This window comes from Brachyhypopomus gauderio, chromosome 21 (assembly GCF_052324685.1).
Source record: "Brachyhypopomus gauderio isolate BG-103 chromosome 21, BGAUD_0.2, whole genome shotgun sequence".
NCBI classification, from domain to species: Eukaryota; Metazoa; Chordata; class Actinopteri; order Gymnotiformes; family Hypopomidae; genus Brachyhypopomus; species Brachyhypopomus gauderio.
Window position 1 is genome coordinate 2,002,487 of NC_135231.1, and position 20,344 is coordinate 2,022,830.

At 42.0% G+C, this 20,344-nt stretch overlaps 2 protein-coding genes across 2 annotated transcripts in view; both read left to right on the forward strand.

The window, feature by feature from the left end:
- Positions 1-7,930, forward strand: part of LOC143484989 (ubiquitin carboxyl-terminal hydrolase 42-like) — a 38,506-nt gene extending 30,576 nt beyond the window's left edge. Inside the window, exons 16-17 of the mRNA XM_076984092.1 lie at positions 7,631-7,692; positions 7,812-7,930. Coding sequence (XP_076840207.1) covers positions 7,631-7,692; positions 7,812-7,915 — 166 coding nt within the window. The 3' untranslated portion in view covers positions 7,916-7,930. The remainder of the gene's footprint in view (positions 1-7,630; positions 7,693-7,811) is intronic.
- On the forward strand, positions 88-7,320 carry LOC143485265 (ubiquitin carboxyl-terminal hydrolase 17-like protein 6). The gene is made up of 13 exons (XM_076984636.1): positions 88-288; positions 788-937; positions 2,124-2,165; positions 2,289-2,498; positions 3,273-3,383; positions 3,488-3,587; positions 4,507-4,574; positions 4,752-4,822; positions 5,168-5,250; positions 5,651-5,759; positions 5,862-6,002; positions 6,093-6,193; positions 6,741-7,320. The coding sequence occupies exons 1-13, from the start codon at positions 201-203 to the stop codon at positions 7,318-7,320; spliced, it is 1,854 nt and encodes a 617-aa protein (XP_076840751.1). The 5' UTR covers positions 88-200.
- Positions 7,931-20,344: the final 12,414 nt, after the last annotated feature.

Below are 20,344 nucleotides of genomic sequence, written 5' to 3' on the forward strand. Positions count from 1 at the left end.
GTGCTGCCACTTTAGAATGTTTGGTTTAGAATGTTTGGTTGGGAAGGTGGAATGTTTGGATTCAGTTTTGATGCTGAAAAGCTCAGAACCGGTCGTTTGAGATTTTGCTCTGCGATTTACAAGCCATACAAATCTAACAAATCTTTCTATTTTTTCTAGATCTTTCTGTCTTTCTATTCTTTCTATTTTTCAGGTGGAGAATGAGTTTTTACCCCAGGAGAACTGACCAGCCAAGGCCTGGACAGGAACAGAACCACTTCAAAGACACACCAGGTTTTACCACTCATGGTGAGAAAAATACATTTTCATATACTGTACATCATTTTATACTTCTATGTAAGACAGTATATTAATTCTTATGAGTATGGATTTCCATAGGCTTATTCATAATAATTAAAAGTTAAATATACACATTTATATAGTAGGTTTCTAAGGTTCAGAAAAATAACATGTATATTTATTCTACTGATGACTGTCAAGCTCTTTATTTCATGTGTACAGGAAAATATAATTAATGGAGCATGGGTTATTTCTTTGATTTCTTTGACTCAGCACAATTTTCATAAATCCCACCATGTTAAAGCAAATAAAAATAAACATTTTTAAAAAGAAACAGATTTCTAACATGACATCACAAATTCTTATGCATTCTCCCCACATTCTAATGACATCACATGGCACCATAGCCCTTGTTATAATCACTTGTTGATTGGGAAACACTTACAAGGCATTTGAGCCTCACTGGGAGGCATGCTGGGTTTCACTTTACCTGCTGTGGGATTTTCAGGTGTGCCCTACAACCCCCAAGATCCCTGTGGACCAGCACCCTTCCCTCACGGAAGTACGGCGGGACCATCAGATGTCGGCCATGTTAATGTGCCTGATGAAGAACCATCTATATGGGTCATCCACCCTCCCACAGATCCACTCCTCACTGGTACTGTGTAACACTGAAGATTACATGCACATTCAACAAACCAAATAGCTTTTTACTTCTGTACAAATGGGCTAGGTGTGACTTATATTACTGATATGCTGGAACAGTACACGCTTACTAAACACCACGGCACAGTGGAGTTTGACTTATTAACGGGCTACACATGGTGACGTGGCCTTCGGCCATTACATTGCAGTCAGGAGGAATAAACTTCTTGAAGTCATGAGATGTGCACAGATTATAGCCACTTTCAGAAACAGAAAACATGTGCTCCCATGCCTTACAGATTAATTCAGCTGTTTTAGCTCTCAGGTGAAAAGCACAGCTATTCTGTAGCTTTGATTTGATGCATTTTATATCTTTTATGTCAAACGTTTTATTTAAATGTCTACATTTAATTTTAATAAATTTATTTAATACATTTTTTTCTAACATTTCATTATTGAATTTTTGTTCTATTTAAATCATTGTATTTAATTATTTGTGATAGCTTTTATCTCTATTTTTTTTCTTATAGACCTGATGATCTTAACAGGACACCCTCATGCTTCCTCTGTGCTCTGGGTTGGTGTTTTGCATTTAAAACAGGGTTGCCAACTTTCACACATTGAGCGTGAGACACACGCATTTGACCGTCTTCACACACTCTCACGCCACACTTCCGATTTCTCACGCAGTGGGTGGGTGGGGGGGTTGCGAACGTAAGTTGTCACCGGCCGGGGTGTAAAATGGACACAAATTAAGTATTATATCGCAATCGATTGCCAGGGGTTGGCGCCAGAGCGAACTAGTAACTAATTGAATCATAGATGTGAATCAATGTGGGATGTGTGGCGTGAGAGCGTGTGAAGACAGTCAAATGCGTGTGTCTCACGCTCAATGCGTGTGTCTCACGCTCAATGCGTGAGAGTTGGCAACCCTGTGTATCTGCATGCACCTGTAACTCATTTCTCAACAGTGAACTGTACCAAAAAATGGTTGGAGTATCCAATTTGAAGGCATTTTACTGTTTGATTTTGAGTAACAAAACAGGTTATCGTACAAGCTTGAGGCATTAGACCTCAAGTAGTAACAATGTGATCCCCCCAGCCAGCATGTATGTTCTGTTTGTGTCATTCTGAGCAAATACCACAGGTGAGTTCTTGAAAAGTGCATCTAACTTCAACGATCTGATTCTATCTGGCAGGAATGAATAATGACCGTAGAGAAGATAAGCCCAAGGAAACTGGTGAGTACTTTACCGTTTACTCCATGTTCCAGGGATGCACCGGTTCTGTGTCCTGCAAGCATTTCTGAAGCAACCGTGTTGCTGTACGAAAGCCGTAACGAATGCCTCTGTTTGTCCATGTAGTGGTGCTTGCCAGTGGCGATGGCATCCCTCTACCCCAGATGGTCCTGTTCCCAGCAGAACACCTCTGTTTAAATTGGAACCAGGTCCATCGTATTGGAGCAGGTCTACAGAACCTGGGCAACACGTGTTTTTTAAACTCTGCCCTTCAGTGTCTCTCCTACACTGCTCCTCTCGCCAACTACATGCTGTCCAGAGAGCATTCCAGAACATGTGAGTCACTCCCCATCCTTCTCTTCCTGCCACACATCTTGGTTCTAAAGTATTTAACATATCCAACGTAGCCTGTTTTAGTTCTTGTATCATTATGTAATCAGCCTTATTTGAGCTGACTGCAAGTTGAACAAGAGTAAATTGTCTAACATTTCTAATATCACAAGAGAGGAGCAGAAATTAAGCTTGGTTGTCTAGACCAATGTTGGGTAAAGAATGGAGTGTCCACTGGTATGAGACGATATTTAGGGCTGTTCAATAAAAGGTGTTAACAGAGGTGTCAGCAGGCCTCTGTTTTGCATGAACCAGCAGGTGTCTTTGTTGGGAGCAGAGTGTGCTTCTTCCCATTGGCTGCAACAGTTCATTCAGTATCTCGATCATCTCAGGATGATCTACACACAGTCCTTAATTTCACAATGTGTTCAGAGTTTCTATGTAATGCTGTAAGACAAAACGCAGATCTGATGAACATTTGCTATGATGTTTTGGGTTTATTGTATGTTTTCCCATCTGTTGAATGAAGTCTTTATCAACCAAGGGGTGCAGTTGCCCTTTGTACAAACTATTTAACATTATTGTGAGTTTGTCAATGTTATTTGCTTCCGTAAAGGTTTTCTAATTGATATACATAGAAAACATTTGGTTGGAAACATGGCTGTGTTAATTACCTGCTTATTAACTGCTTATTAACTTTCAAGATTATCTACTGGTATTTAGTGATACCATCTGTATATTTAATATGCCTTAATTCTGAGTCCTCTTTTTCCCCCGAAGGTCATGAACCTGGATTTTGCATGATGTGCATCATGGAGAATCACATCACCCAGGTGTTTGCCAATTCAGGAAAAGTCATTAAACCCATCAGTGTGCTGAATGAACTAAAATGTGAGTATGCAAATGGTGATGGACAAAAGCAACAACATATTCCTTTGAGCGCCATTAAATGTGAACATTTCTAATTGTGGTCCATCTCCTTTTCTTTTTCAAAGGTATTGCAAGTCATTTCTGTTTTGGGAGTCAAGAAGACGCTCATGAGTTCTTGCGGTACACAGTGGACACTATGCAAGAGTCCTGCCTGTTTTGGAGCATGTATGTTTACTTGGACCACACACTATATCATTGCTCAAGTTGCTAAATTATTGAAATTTTAGCATTCATCTATTTCTTAGCATGTTTGTTGGATATCTGTGGGTCGCAGAATTGTTACTTGACTCTTCTTGCAGACAGATATTTAAAAATGTTACTTCTAGCAGGTGCAGCTGTGGCTGTTAGTCAGGTGTATTATTATTATTATTATTATTATTATTATTATTATTAATAATATTATTTGGAGATTAAATACATGGATCCAAGGGTCCTTTTTTGGCGTTTTTTGTGCTTTCCATTTCACTGACTGAAAAAAGAGCGGAGACTGGTGCTTGATACCGGTGTGAAGAAAATTGCTGATGTATCCACCAGTTATTAAGATTGTCCTGTATCTAAATGAGGCCAGGTTGGTCTAAGAAAATAGAAGTAGTTCTGCATTTGTGCAGAAACTGCACAGGCATACAGGGTGGTTTACTCTCACCCCTCTCTTCCATACCACAGTCGACAGCTTGTTTATGTGTGGCTAACACGTTAGTCCACCAGCGCTCTGTATGTGGGCTGTGCGCTCTCTCCCAAGTTGCTTTGATGCGGTGCCAGCTGCTGCTTCTCAACATCTCTCCACTACTGGCCAGCCAGCAGCCTACATTCAGAACGAAGCGTTTGACTTTACCAGTTACGTGTGGAGATGAATCCATCAGGGAATCGCTGCGTCGTTCTAGTTTCTGGCAATTTTCACGTCAGACCTCATTTCTGTTCTGCTTTGTACTTTTAGAAAGCGTTATTCAGAAAGGCGTTTAGATACACTTAAAGGTTGTACTCTTACAATTGCATGTTTGTTTATATTCTCTTTTTAATTTCTTGTTTTAGTTTCTATCTGAATAAATTACATTTTCTGCCTTGTCTGATGTTTTTATTTAATCAGACTGGACAGGGAAACACAGGCAACCACTCTGATCCATCAGATATTTGGAGGTTACCTGAGGTCAAGATGTGAGTTTGTCAGTCATACTTCATTCCAATTTGTGAACATCAAATGGTAAAATGGTATTTACTGTAAAATGTTACTATAAATTATTTATTTCATAAGTGTTCAATGTGTATGACTGGCAATGCTATTTGAGATGTTTTTGATCAGTTAAATTGATTATATTCTTTCTGATTTCACAGTGGAGTGTTTGAACTGCAATGGAGTATCTGATACGTTTGATCAGTATTTGGACATTGCACTGGACATTGAGGTAGCCATCAGTCACTCTGTTGTATCTTTTATAAAGATGTCCATAGAAATGATCTGGGCTTTGAAATTGATTCTATCAGTTTGTTAAAGTGTGTGCGTGCATGTGTACATGTGTGAGGTGGACATTTGTTTAGATTATTAATTAGGTCTGCTAATCATGACATGTCTGGCTTACAATTTAGTCTTGTATGAGAGTTGCTGTCTTAGTGAATTAATGATTACTCAGTGAATTGATAATTGCTTGTCCCAAACTGGTGTCTGAGATGTAAAGCATCATGGGATCAGTTTGACAAGATTTTCTTTAGCCCTGTGTCTGTGCCTAAGCGTGTTTACATGTGTTTTGTAGACTGCTCCAACCATCACCAAAGCTCTTGAGCAGTTTGTTAAGCCTGAGCAGCTTGATGGAGACAATGCCTACAAGTGCACCAAGTAAGTGTCCCAGCTCAGATCTGCTCCACCATGCCGTCCAACAGGGTAACCATGTGTTTTTTCCAAAAGTAGCATGACCAGTAACTTTAGACTCAGGAAGGCGGATACAAACTGCCAGCCTCATTTTCAAAATATTTTAACATAAAACTCAAAAAGCCGTCTTCGGCCACGTACTACAGAGTGCTTTGAAACCAATGGATAAGAGGGATAAAGGTGCTCTTTACTTCTGTCCCTTAACACACGGCAAGTCTATCTTGGATAAGTCTGAGGCACACCGGTTTATCTCTGGAGATAAACCAAGCTCTATTTGTTGTCATGGGACCACTAGTGGTGAATTTACTGTGGTCTGTGTTGCCTATTATCTTTTCTGTCCTCATTGTGAATTTGGTTGTGTTTGTAGATGTAAGAAAATGGTTCATGCCTCAAAAAGATTTACAGTCCACCGTAGCTCGAATGTGCTCACCATTGCTTTAAAGCGCTTCGACTTCAACGGAAGCAAAATTGCAAAGGTTTGACCACCGTACTTAATTCTGCCGCACTGTTGTACACTTTCCTTAGTCGTTTCACGTGATCTATGCCGTTGCACAACTGTTCTCTGTCCCCCTGTGCAGGACGTGAGGTACCCAGAGTATCTGGACATGCGTCCGTTCATGTCGCAGTCCCACGGAGAGCCACAGCTCTACGGCCTGTACGCTGTGCTGGTCCACTCCGGGATTAGCTGCCACGCCGGACACTACTACTGCTATGTGAAGGTTTGATGTGCTGCGCGGTTTCAGCATTCTCTGCGTTTTTGCACTGAGTTTCTGCTCTAGCTAATGGATGGAATAATGTTTTTATTTCAGTCTGGTAATGAGCAGTGGTATAAGATGAACGACGCATCAGTAACTGTAAGCGACATACAATCAGTGCTGAATCAACAAGCATATTTACTGTTCTACATCCGGTAAGTTCAACCTAATGTTTAAACCAGCTCCAGATTTTTGAATAGTGGAATATTTAGAAAGGCATTTTATACACTTTTATTGACTGTAACTCTGTGACCCGTGGTCCCGGTCATTGCTCCCCTCGCCCGGTCAGCACGGCCAAGGTGAACGGGCCTCAGTACACCTCCACCTCCTTCATCGGTCCACAGCTTCCTCCTCACATGGCGAAGGTATCACCACACCACTGCACCATGCCAGGAAATCTGACTGGGAACTGGTTGTTATTGTTCACTAGTATAATTGAGAGGGCTGTGTTTTGTTTGTTTACACTGTTAAACTCTTACTTTCTGTTCCTGATATTCAGATTTCCCATAACTGACCGCTGTTCACTTTGCAGAATAACTCTCCCATGAAGGAGGACCAAGGTGGCTCAAAGCCTGGCAGCAGCAACAGCAGCAGCGTCCCGAAGAGCCGGCCCAGCCCCTGCAGTTCTTCGGCTGCCGCATCCCCGACCTCTGACCTCAGACGGCCTGTGCAGGTGAACGGTGGCGCCGCCGCTCACAATAGAGCAGCATCTCTGTCTGGTGCGCCAGGCACTAGTGAAGGCAGACGAGCGCGTGAGGAGCGGAAGTGTGATAAAGACTCTGAGCAGCCACACCTTTCCTCCACCCTGAAGGAGCGAGGCAGATCCAGGCAGGGACATTATCGCGAGCGGGAAAACCGGAGTCGGGAGCGCTACGGGCACCGCCATCGCCATCGCCATCGTCCCAACAGAGACCACCATACTGATAAGGATCGCTCGGCCAGTCGAGAGAGGATCCCTGGAGAGCGAGAGGGAGATCGCCACCGGGACGGGCACACCCACCACCGCCGAGACCACTACCACCACCGGCGCCATCACAGCAGCAAGGACGAACGAGACCGGGATGTGGAGAATGGTCAAGGTGACTTCCCTCGCTCATTTGAGTACTATGTTGGGAAGAAAGACTCGGGACACAAGCGGGCTAAAGCACCACGCCCCGCCAGCCCTGCCCCGCGGCCCCAGGCACAAAAGCGTAGCCTGTCGGACAGGGAGGATCCATGTGAAGAGCGGCCTGTAAAAAAACATAAGAAATCCAAGAAGAAGAAGAAGGACAAGCGGAGGTAAGGAGCTATTTATGTTGCATGAGAACGGCCATTGCTATACTGTGTGTGACCAGGAGGGGTCAGCAAACAGAACTGTTACTGTTGTAGAAAATCTAGCAACCATAAGCCAGAAAGTGTACTACAGTTTCCTTAAGCAAATCATTTTCAATCTGCAGGAGTTCTGAGAGGGACCCATCAGACAGGAATGGGGACAGCAGCTCCTTCCGACACAAAAAGATGAAAAAGAAGAGGAGGAGGCACAACTTGGAGGAGGAGCCTCGTATGGAGTGTCGCTCTGGCCACAGCTTAGACAAACGTAAGCGCCGCCTCAGCTCCGACCCAGACGAGTCTTCACCCAGCGCCAAGCGACCTACTACTGAGGACTATTACCAGAGTCAGTAGATCGTGCTCTGATGCCTCGCTCCCTCCTTCGCCTTCCTCTGGACGGACAAAAGCGATGTCCGAGCCTCTCACTCAGGATGTCGCTCCCCTGCTGTCCCCGCCTCCGCACAGGCCCCATTCAGCCCCCGAGACGCCAGCTAAGCCAACCGACACCACGCCTCGCACCCAGATGGCCTCGGCTGAGGAGCGCATCTACTGCCACGACACCCATGTGACGAAAGGCACCACGGCGCCCCCAGAGGCCAACCACGACCTCTGCTCACAGGGGGGCGACGGGCACGTGGCTTTAGAGAGGCCCGTGGCAACCGCGGACGCCTTTGTGCCCAACGGCGATGACTGCAGGGAAGATGTGATGGCGTCTCTGTCTGGTGCGCCAGGCTCTAGAGAAGGCAGACGAGCGCGTGAGGAGCGGAAGTGTGTGCGACGCCTCAGCTCCGACCCAGACAGGTCTTCACCCAGCGCCAAGCGACCTACTACTGAGGACTATTACCAACTTAACGTCACTCAGGTGCATAAGGGTCAACTTTCTTTCCAAGTTTCAATTATACATTACAAACTAGTAATGAGCAGTGGTATGAGATGAATGATGCATCAGTATATGTAAGTGACATACGATCAGTGCTGAACCAACAGGCATACTTACTGTTCTACATGCGGTAATTTCAACCTAATGTTTAAACCATTATATTTAGAATATTTAGAAAGGCATTTTATACACTTTTATTCCCCCCCCCCCCCCCCCCCCAATCCATCATTTTTAGGTCAACAGATCTTAAAAACGGAGACTGTAACTCTGTGACCCATGGTCCCGGTCATTGCTCCCCTCGCCCGGTCAGCACGGCCAAGGTGAACGGGCCTCAGTACACCTCCACCTCCTTCATCGGTCCACAGTTTCCTCCTCACATGGCGAAGGTATCACCACACCACTGCACCATGCCAGGAAATCTGACTGGGAACTGGTTGTTATTGTTCACTAGTATAATTGAGAGGGCTGTGTTTTGTTAGTTTACACTGTTAAACTCTTACTTTCTGTTCCTTATATTCAGATTTCCCATAACTGACCGCTGTTCACTTTGCAGAATAACTCTCCCATGAAGGAGGACCAAGGTGGCTCAAAGCCTGGCAGCAGCAACAGCGGCAGCGTCCCGAAGAGCCGGCCCAGCACCTGCAGTTCTTCGGCTGCCGCATCCCACCTGCGCCCGCTGCCCTCGTCCTCTTCCTCCAGCGCACCACAGTCTACCTCAGACCTCAGACGGCCTGTGCAGGTGAACGGTGGCGCCACCGCTCACAATAGAGCAGCTTTCCTGGTTCCGTATGGCCAAGAGTCGTCCGACGAGTCCGACCAGGAAGGCGGAGCCTTGGATAATGGCACAGGGAAGTCTTACCCTGGTGCCAAGGCATCCGAGGGGAAAGGTGGGATGGATGGTCCCCTCTTCCACAGCTCAAGCTCCCTCACGCCCAAGACCAACAGTTCCAGTTGCTTCCCCGGAATTCTCCCACGAGAAAACGGATCGGGACTTGTTCACAGTGCCCAAAATGGCCACCATAAAGTCAATGGCTTCAAACCATGTGATAAGGTATAAATTGATCAGTCAAAGCTGATTAAGCGATGGTGTTTTCGGTTGCTTTCATTTGAATATTTGCAAACAGCACATGGTTTCCTGGTTCTACTCCTGAAACGCTATAACTGTGTAGTTCCATCAGCTTCAGTATTCAGATAATACTATTAGACAAGAGGAATTAGACAGAGGAATTGTGAACCCATTAAGTAATATAATCGGTAAACTGAAGCCATCAAATGGCCGTTAACAGCTTTTTGTTGCTTGCGTTGTTCAGGCTACAGAAATTGGAGCATCTTTATCTTCCCTGGTGAGCCCCACCAGCGGGTTGGACTCCCAGCTCAGAAAGAAGGCATACAGGTACACAAGCCGCTCTGGTCATCTTTCAGATTCACTCATTCAGCGAATAGAAAGGAAACACTGCAGGTAGATGAAGTGAGTAACACTGCTGCCTTTTTCTTCTCTGTTCAGCTCCAAGCCATCGTGCTCTGATGCCACGCTCCCTCCTTCGCCTTCCTCTGGACGGACAAAAGCGATGTCCGAGCCTCTCACTCAACATGTCCCCGCTGTCCCCGCCTCCGCACAGGCCCCATTCAGCCCCCGAGACGCCAGCTAAGCCAACCGACACCACGCCTCGCACCCAGACGGCCTCGGCTGAGGAGCCCATCTACTGCCACGACACCCATGTGACGAAAGGCACCACGGCGCCCCCAGAGGCCAACCACGACCTCTGCTCACAGGGGGGCGACGGGCACGTGGCTTTAGAGAGGCCCGTGGCAACCGCGGACGCCTTTGAGCCCAACGGCGATGACTGCAGGGAAGATGTGGCGGCGTCTCTGTCTGGTGCGCCAGGCTCTAGAGAAGGCAGACGAGCGTGTGAGGAGCAGAAGTGTTAAAGACAAGACAAAAGAAATGCTTCCATATGCTCATATAACAAATAAAGTATAATAGCATGTTACCTAAGCAATAACTTGGTTTCTCAGTGCACACAAAATGTAAAGGAACACTGAAATTCAACCTGACCATTAAAAACTGTAAATGAGATTTTCTTGATAATTTACTAAATTCTATACCTTTACATGTCCATGATCTTTACACAACCAGTCCTGCTGATTTAAATGATACAATAAATTTATGAACAAAATAATTTGTAATGGATAATTCTAGAATGGACAACAGAAGAATGGGGTTAATGTGGGATGTGCTTAGGAGAAAGCGGATTTTGGCCGCTTGAAAAAACCAAATGGGCCCGGGTCGTTTGCGGACTGTGTCAGTCATAACTGCACTCCCTCACCTAGCATCTCTGCTTAAATGCTTGTTTAATTCTGAGACTGTGGTTTACTATTTGTCTGAATTTTCAATTGTCATAATGCCAAAAAAATTCTACTACCACCCAAGAATTGGTAGCCTTTGTTTATCCCCCAGGGCAAATGTAGACAGATTCTGCTGTACCATTTTTCAAAAATCCACATTGAAGTCTTAATTTTGTTAGGGCTTGGAGATACATTTCTCAGAAATTGGTTATCAGTTTCTCAGAAGTCTCCCATAATGCCAAAAGAATTCCACTGCTGCATGAGAGTATGAACCCTTAACTATCATAACAGTAAGTTTTTGCATATTTCACTGTACCATTTCCTCATAAATCCATTTTAGGTTCATACTGCATTTAGGCGAATTAAAGCACTCATATCAAATAGGCTGAATCTGTGTAAATATCCTTTTGATCCTGACCAGAGTGAGCTCGTTCACTTTCACTGAAACCGTCATCAAGAACATCATCCTGTTCTTCATCCATGTTGTCAGATTTCTTCTGACAAGTGTCATGACAAACTTGGAATTCAGAGCATTTAGAAAATGTTGCTTCTCTAGTCAACTCCTTAACTGTGTCTCTTAGGCCCTGTCTATTATTGTTCCAAGCAACTTTTCTGTAGCAATTTTCTGTTTATAATACTGTCATCATTAAAAATTCTTAAGGCTAATTTGGGCCAAATTTCCGAATTGAAATGGATTTTCTTTGGCAGATTTTGAAAAATAGTGAAGTTTTCAGCCACATTTTTAACACCTCCAGCTGCATTCCATAAACATCTTCTTCTTGGCTTAATGTCTGCCTTCATGCTTTAAGTAATTTTTTCAGCAGTTGTACAGGCTGTCTGTTAAAAATGAGCACACATAAACAAAACACACGCATGCTAAGATGACTGTTCCTATCAAGTGAAGAAGTTAAAAACTTCTATAGATCTGCCATGAATTTACTCCTGTTTATGTTTAATTTTCCTGCCTTTTCATTTACCTTGACTCGTTTATCCACCACCTTGCTTCTTCACAAAGAATTAGGTTTTAGTGTACTAATGTGCTAATGTACTAATGTACTAAATGTGGTTATCTTGTTTTATCTGTGGCTAATTCCTTGCTGACAGTTGCACCCAGTGGTGAAAATAAAAATTACATGTAATCAGCTGAACTCCCATTTCAGCTAAAGGTATGCTTACGGGAGTAATCACCACACCTTACAAATCTGTTTAGATGATTTTGTTCTTTCAAATTATAACCAAACATCACAAGCTTTTTGCTAATATCAAAACCTTTTTACTCTCCTTGTTTCCAACCACAATTCCCAGCAGGGCCGGAGTGGGCCACTTTTTCAGCCCGGGAGTTTCATGCCCAAATCCGGCCCAAAATTATTTTTCCCTCCCAATCGGCCCAAACTAGAGATTGACATGAGCCGGCCCATCGGGAATCCTCCCGAATCTCCCGATTAGCCACTCCGGCTCTGATTCCCAGCAGCTATAGTTGTGTGAAGTTAATCAGCACATTTCTGGCTTCTCAGGATGTACCACAGCACTAATCAATTTTTGTGGAAGGCATATGACCTCTTTCAGGTACCAGACACTAGGTGGATGAGAGCCCATTTTGAAGATATCCCATTTTGCTTTAAAACAGGTGAAAATACCATATCTTGGCTGTCTAAATGGGCATAATGGCAGGTTGTAGAATTTTACTGTTGGCATTTACCATGTCAATGGATGTGTTTATTTTGGCTTTTAAGGGGGTTGTTAGTGGAAAGAAGTTGCAGGATGGCACTCAAATCCCTTCTTTCAGAGAATACATGTATGATATGACACCACTCACAACTCATCTTCAATATACTCATTGGTTGCTTGACTGATAATTTAAAGCTAGGTGTCATGCACAAAACCAAATTACACAGTGGACAGGGAGTCAGGTGATGGGGAAAAAAACAGTTTATTTTTTTACACCAACAGGGTATACAATAACAAAGTCATTGAGAACAACATAAAACCTTAATTTTGGAGTGTTGGATGTGAATCCTCCATTCGTGTCCCTTTCTCTTACCTTCAAGCTCCTCCCTCTCTTACACCTGGTAGCTGAACTGTCATGATGTAATTGTCCTTCATTCATCAGCTTTGACCCAAGTATGATGCTAGTAGGAAGCAGTTGAAGCAGGCTTTGACCCAACTATGACCTATGACCTCTCAAAGACTGTGGGTTGATGATGAGGCCTCAGGCCCATTTAATGCTTTACATGGTTCCTTACAGTACACAATAAGGTGATGGAGGGATTCTGCATCTCAGATGCAAAAACCTAACTGTATCAGTCCCCTGATAGCCCACTATTCCACAAAAGCAGGTAAAACTTTGTCAACACAGAAGTCTGGTTGTTAATGTGGTAAATATTGTGCAGGGAAACAACAACGTTTTTATTACTAAGGAATTAATATTTGTGAAACTGGTAAAAAGCTTATTTAATCTACCAGTGGAAAAACAGGAAATCTGAGCTTTGATTTGTTTTCACAAATGTGTAAACTGTTTCACAAGTCCAGATGCACATGAAATGCATTGCTCCTTATGTGTACTTGATCATAGACCTGAAATAGGGGGTCTAGGTCATGTTATTTAACTGTGAGCCCCTTGTATTCTGGTCCACCAATGCCAAATATAGGAAATCTGAGATTTGATGTGTTTTCACAAATGTGAGAAGTGTTTCACAAGTCCAGATGCACATGAAATGCATTGCTTCTTATGTGTCTTCTAAATGTATTTTTATTGAAAGCCATTGTGTGGGGATAAATTCACAATATATAGGAATTACATAATAGGTATTTATCGCATACACTACATGTTGTTTTTTTAATAACGAGCCCATTCTTTCGTGAACGTCTGGCGATTATATAGAATGCTGAGCCAACTTTACCGTGGTCTAGTACCGAATTATAGGTTGTTAATGTACACACTGAGCATACACCTGCACCACTAGATGGAGACATCATTCCTTTTCCATTTTCACTCTTAGAAAGATCATGTAGGTCCAGTTTCCATTCACGGCAGGCCACAGTCAAGCTAAGGGCACAAAGGGACAAAAATGTCTCCCTAAAATGTCTCCGTTATGAGTTTTTATTTTACCATTATACATTGTCCGCGTTTCTCCCCTTTCCCTTCCCATGTATGGAACGACTGCAGAGCACAAAGCGCTCAAAGGCAAGTGTGCTTCGCCAGAGACATTATCAGAGGCGTATAATAGTTCTAATAAAACAAAAGGACTTGCCAGTTTAACACATACGTGACAGTTTAGAGCTAGCTATATCTGCCAGCATTAGCCCGCAAGTACACTACATAGACATCTTCCCTATAAGTATTTCACCCATCAAATCAAACAGCCATGGAGGAGTGCAAACAGGTACTTTGGGCACCATGAGGAAATATCACATTGGGCCCCACAACCTAGTGCACATTTGCATCCATGAAATCTACAAAGCAATGCTCATGGTTGCTATGTGATCTATAGCTTCTGGTCAGTTTTACATTTTTCACCCAATTTATTATCAGTTGTGTTTTGCATTAGAGCTGTCAGAATTGCCAATAGATTTAATTATTTTTGACGTTTACTGCACTCTTCAGGTCTTGCTCACTTAATACCTGAACAAGTTCTTCACATCTTCACATCACATCTTCTATCAGCTTTATGGTGTTCGTTATTTACCGGTGATTGGCTTCGCCGCCTTGCTTTCCCTCTGTGCTTCCTCTTTATGCTTCCGTTTTATAAAAAAGCTTTTTAACTCTCAACGAAATCTTGCCAGTTGCACAATCTGAACTTTTCTATATTACATGGTGCCTTGTTTCCCTTCTGACTGTTTTGTGCACAAACTCTGAGGTGTTGATTCTCCTCTGTGCAGTGTTTTGATTGAATTTTTCTACTGTGAACTCTCCTGGTTATTACAAGTGAATGTGTAGTCTCACCACTCATTGGTTTCAAACTTGTTAGCTACGATTTGCTGTCATTGTTGTGCCTGGTAATTTTGATTCAATAAACATCTACCCCAAGCCAAACATAATCATATCAGAAAGACCTGTAACCCATCTTGTATGTTCTCCAGTGACTTTTGTTTTTACGTATGTAATCATGGTAGGATTTTCAGGCCTACCACATACTTCATGGGTTGGACTCTTTTGTGTGTGTGTGTGTGTGTGTGCGTCCTGTGGTTGGATTGAGAATGGTAGTGAAAACATCAAATTCTTTTTTTCCTCCTAGTGAAACAAACTATAATGATTTCTTAAGTTGAAACAGAACAGTGCTGGTGCTAAAAACGGCATTGTTTGTAAACTGTCGTATTTAGCTTAAAAACAGATGGCTGTAAATCTTGCCTCTACAATTTTGCTTCGACCTTCATGACATTTTTTTGCCCAAGTCCAAAAACTATATAGGGAATGGGAGGGGCAAGCATGGGGCAAATCCATTTGTGCAACACTATACATATGGAAACAAACGTACAGAAGACGCTGGTCTAGAAAGCCATTTAGCCAAGAATCTGCTAGAAAATGAACACTAAATTGAAAGACCAAGGTTCAGTAGTGTATTTGTCTGAAGTATTATTAATAGCTTGATAACTTGGTAATAAGGGAAACAACTGTGTAAACATAACCGGGACTGAGAGAATGTCTTGCACTAACTGGAATCTAAAAACTTGGCTAATTTTCTGTATGAACTATCAGCACTAATTAGCTGGAAATCCTGTAATTGAATTGTTGTGTTTGGTGGCTTCTAATTGTTTTCATTGTTCCCAGATTCGTAGTATAAAGATTCTACAGCTGACTGGCTAAAAACTCTAAGTCTACATCACTGTGACGCAACCCCCATACTCTTGCTCACTCATCATCACCAGTAGCCAGCCACTATGGTATGTAAGTGGTGATTCCTGACTTTATTCAGATGTTCTCCTGGCCTGAAGGTGTGATTGTGGATTATGTACTTGTTAAATGTGGGAGTGGAATTACAGACTGAAGACATATGGTGTGGAGTAGGCAAATGTACGCTTGAAAGGAAAGAAATGTTTGCTGTGGTTGTTATGGAAACCTCAGTGTAATGGATGAGGGAGTCAGGACGCAGAAACGTACGTACATAAATAAGCTTTTATCTAGCGTGAATGTTGAACATTTAACACGTGTGACTCCAGTGAACTCAACACGTAAGAATACTCAACAAAGACGAGCAACGTTGACAACATCGACAGACAATATATGTACCTTAAAATAAATTACCCCAAGTGTACTGCATGACATTGACGAGACAAGACACAGGTGAGATGGATGAACACACACGCACGTCAAACCACACCCAAAGGAAATACATATATGGACAATAAACAGACTCAGACTACACATACACACACCCAAGAGAGGCTTCCAGGGATACTTCATAACACTCAGCTTCAATCTTTACTCATAGAAATGTATTTGTCCATCTATGGGAAATACACTTTTAATATAAAGAAATACACAATATTCTGCATATTAATTCTACATGTTCATATTCATATTGCATGATTTAGGCCCACCTAGCAGCTTGTTTTTATTGTGTGATTGTGTTTTTTATTGTGTTTTATCCTGTCATATCCCATCAGCAGTATTTCATGTTGTCCTGTTTTTGATGCATTGTGTTTGTCCCTCGGGCGGGTGTGGCCCATTATGGAACCCGACACCTCAGGGTCGTTTGTCTGTCTATATATGTCTTGTTTTTGTACCAGTTGACAGCTGGTTATTGTATCCTTGACATATACTTTCAGATCTTGCAACTATTGCCACAATGAACAAGCACAGGCATAACAACCCTATTTTCAATGCTAATTTCATTTTCACTCAGTATTAGATATCTGCAGCATTTTGATGTTATAAAAAATGTTATACCTTTATAATCTATTGTGTTAATGAAAACTAATAGGTTTTCATCCCAACTTGGTTTGACACTATTTGCATACCTGATATCAGCCCTTGGTAAAAGGTCACATGTGAGTACTGCTGTGTTTGGTCTGCAGTTGGAGGTCTTGAGCCCTAAGCAGTTTTGCTGTTTCACTGCTCTGCAAATGAAGGCTCCATTTCTGTGCTTTCCTGAACCGAATATAAAGAATGAATTAACTCAGTAGGAGGTTAATTGCTTACGACTAGGAGCTATTTATATAAATTGTGAGTGTGTAATTTGTGTTATAATTTGAACAGAGCGCATGGTTGGAGTCAATTTTAAGAACATGTGTCCTTACTGGCAAAACCATTGATCACTGGGTTTGGGTGAAATAATTTGCTTTCATCCTGACATCACTATAAGACATGCTCAGTTTATTTGCAGTGTTTACATTCTTCTTCTTAGCCTTTTCAGTCCTCATAAGGTTGGCAACAGTAGAAAAGATTTAAAGACTTAAATGCATATATTGTGAGACGTATGCTCAGGATAATCTACATATTGTCAAGGCACAGCTGTGTGAGAGTGTCTGGATTAGTTTGTGCACTTCTATGTGTTTGTGTGTGTGTGTGTGTGTGTGTGTGTGTGTGTGTGTGTGTGTGTGTGTGTGTGTGTGTGTGTGTGTGTGTGTGTGTGTGTGTCAGTGTTATCCATCTCACCTGTCACTTGACTTTATCATTATGAGCTACAGTTGTTACTTGAGGTTGTATGTGTATTTAAGTGCGTGGCATGTCCTTGTTATTTGTCAGTTGTTTGCTTACGTGGCGTAGTGTCTCCTGTCTTGTGTTATAGCACTAAAGCACTATGGATAATAGAATAATAAAACTGTGCTTTTGCATGCTGACCTCGTCTCTGCATCTGGCTTTCACCTCAGCATGTCACACATATATCTTACTTAGAATAACTATGCGACTGTAAATTTTAAATTCTTTTCATAGACGATTTCATGTTTTCAGATGCTGTTGTGTTAATATAATGACAATAATTACAAAAACTATTATTATTATTAATAACTACAGCCATATGGCTAAAAATATCTGAAATACTATGAGTAATAATAAGAATCACTAACTACTCATGCCGTTAGGGATGCAGGTGAATCTGAGGTAGAAAGTGAAAATCTGTTATAGTCAACACGCTTATTTCAGTTAAGAAAAGGAACATTCAAAGTTTCTTTTTTGAATTCTCAATAAAATATTTTAGAGATATCATGTTATGCTCTTTCATTTTCTATTTTATCTGGGCTCTAAAAAACTTTGTTTCTGGTTGGGGAAGAAAGCAAATACACTTATCTGTGAGAATCTTTAAAAGAACCTGGTTTTGAGAGATTATGGTGGGACTACATGGGTAAATGAGTGAGTACTAACTAACCTAAATGCAGTAGTGTTTCATATCTGACCTATGTGGTGTGGTCATATGGCTAAAAAGCCTCATCTTCATTTGAGCCTGATGCCACAGTCATCTGTGGCCAAGATCCTGAAGGAGGAAACTTAGCTGTGCTGTCAAGGAGGGATGGCCATTCTTCCTCGTCAATTACAGTGACACTGGCCAACCTATGAGCTCCTGTATCAGAAGGAGGTGGATAGCGTTGTACTCTGAGTGCATTACTCTGCCTCCTGACGCTGTAAGAGCCACAGCTCAGTGATTGGCTGCATGTTGGCTGGAAAATTACCTGATGGGTGGGTAATTCTCCATTAAAATCAATAAGAGACAAAAATAGCTATCCCTGGAACATCTAATCATCTGGACAATTAATCTTCTCAGGTAGCCCAGCAAGTATATAGCAAAGTAATGGACTTCCACCTTGAACCTTTAGAGGCCTTTTGTTGCAGAAAGAAAAGATTGGACTCCTCCAGCAGTACAACTTCTCCCCTGGAACTGTCTGTGCTGGCTCCTTGTGTTTCTCCTCCATTCTCCATCCCCCGCCTGTGCAACGTATGTGAAGCATTTTTTCCCCACCACCACCCCCTCTCTTCGGAGGGCTATTGATACTTTAGTGTTTATTGTTTATTCAATCATAAATAATTTTAATCATATATAATAATCATATATAAATTTAGTACATTTAAATGCAGGGGGGGTTGGGGGGGTATAAAGGGAGAAGAAAATGGGGGTGTAAAGGGAGACCGAACAAAAGGAAGAGGGGGTTATACATATATATAGATATATAATATAATATTGTATAATATAATGCAATATAGTATAATATAATATAACATGATATAATACAATAATATATAATATACCCTATTGCTTATCAAAAGATAGGAATATACTCATGAACTTGTGATTTATTTGCTACAGTTGTGATGTAATATTTGAGTTAGTTGTGTCTAGATTAAGTCTGTATCTGTATTTATGGTAGGCTCTAAATGTGTATCAGGGGGGATATAATATATTAGAAGATTTTTCCAGTGATTGATGTTTATGTTATTTTTTTGTTTTCCAATTCATGAGGATGACTTTTTTGGCAATGACTAGCGACATTAGGATTATTCTATTGTTTTGTGGTGTTGTGCTAATGGTTGATATGTCTCCTAGTAGGCGTAATGAAGGTGTTGGATGAATTTGGGTATTTAGTGCTTGAGATAGATGAGTAGTGACTTCATTCCAAAACTGTTTAACTGGAGTGCAGTGCCACATAGCATGGATATAATTATCAACAGTGTTCTGACTGCAGTGTGTACATATGTACGTATGTGAAGCATTTAACGGAAAACATATTTGTCCTCAGTCATTGGGCCAGTATCACCGGCCTCTGAGCAAGTGCTGGATTTGAGGTGAAGCGTTTGTGGGCACAGTGATTGTGCTGCAGACGGACACTTGTCTTACCACAGGGTAGATGGAGTTCACTGTTGATCTGAGCAGCGGGACCCCTAAACAAATCATGGTCTTGCAGGGATGTGGTTTCCGTGCTGCCGCGTCCCGGCTTGAGGTTGTGGCTGGAGCGTTCTGGTCAGAATCAGCACAGGGGGAAATGAAGAGTGACAGAACGTGCAATTCAGGGCAATGGAATAACCCGTTTTTAGCATATCGCTTTATAGGGCACTAGCTGCTTACACTCTTCTAGGTGGATTTTTTTATTCTCCATTTGATGTTAAAATGTTAGTGTGATATAGGCTGCGTGTTTTGTTAGCAGTGGCAGGATCTACTTTTACTAAACCAAAACTGTTTTACTGTTTTTTGTAATGCATAACAGCAGTGGCGCATGGTTGGCTGGCAAAGACTGTGTGTAGTGCTGGTCAGTCAGTAACGGCCTTCAGGAAGTCACCTCACTGGAGTTACTCTGACTCAGATGCTTAAACTGCTAGAACCTTATCTTGCTTACTAAAACCAGATGTCTGCTTCGGGGTTGTGCCTTTATTTCTACATTTTGTTCATGTTTGTTTATGGATGTACATTTAGATGCATCTGCACTATTTGTATGAGTGTGTGAAAAGCAGCTTAGTTGTCTGTGAAATTGACAGTTAAACTGAATGCATCTACACCTTGAAGTAATTAACTGCAAGGTGCTGCTTTAGTGTAGGAGTAAGCCATTAAACACCCAGGGTCTGAAGTACCCATCTTGTTTTACACTTCTATGGGGAAAGCAATACTATGAAAGAAATAAAGCATTATGGGTAATGTGTTCCATCAAGAAATAAACTTAAGGAACACTTAATTGGTCATTTTGATGTACACTTACTACAAATACAGTGCTGCATTCATATTATACATATTATGAAAATGTTCATTAGTTTGTAATCTATACCTTGTGAAATTTTTGTTTCTCAATATTTTTTAACTGTACATAGCACAACCTTGCTGACAGATTTGGGAGAAACATACTGATCCTT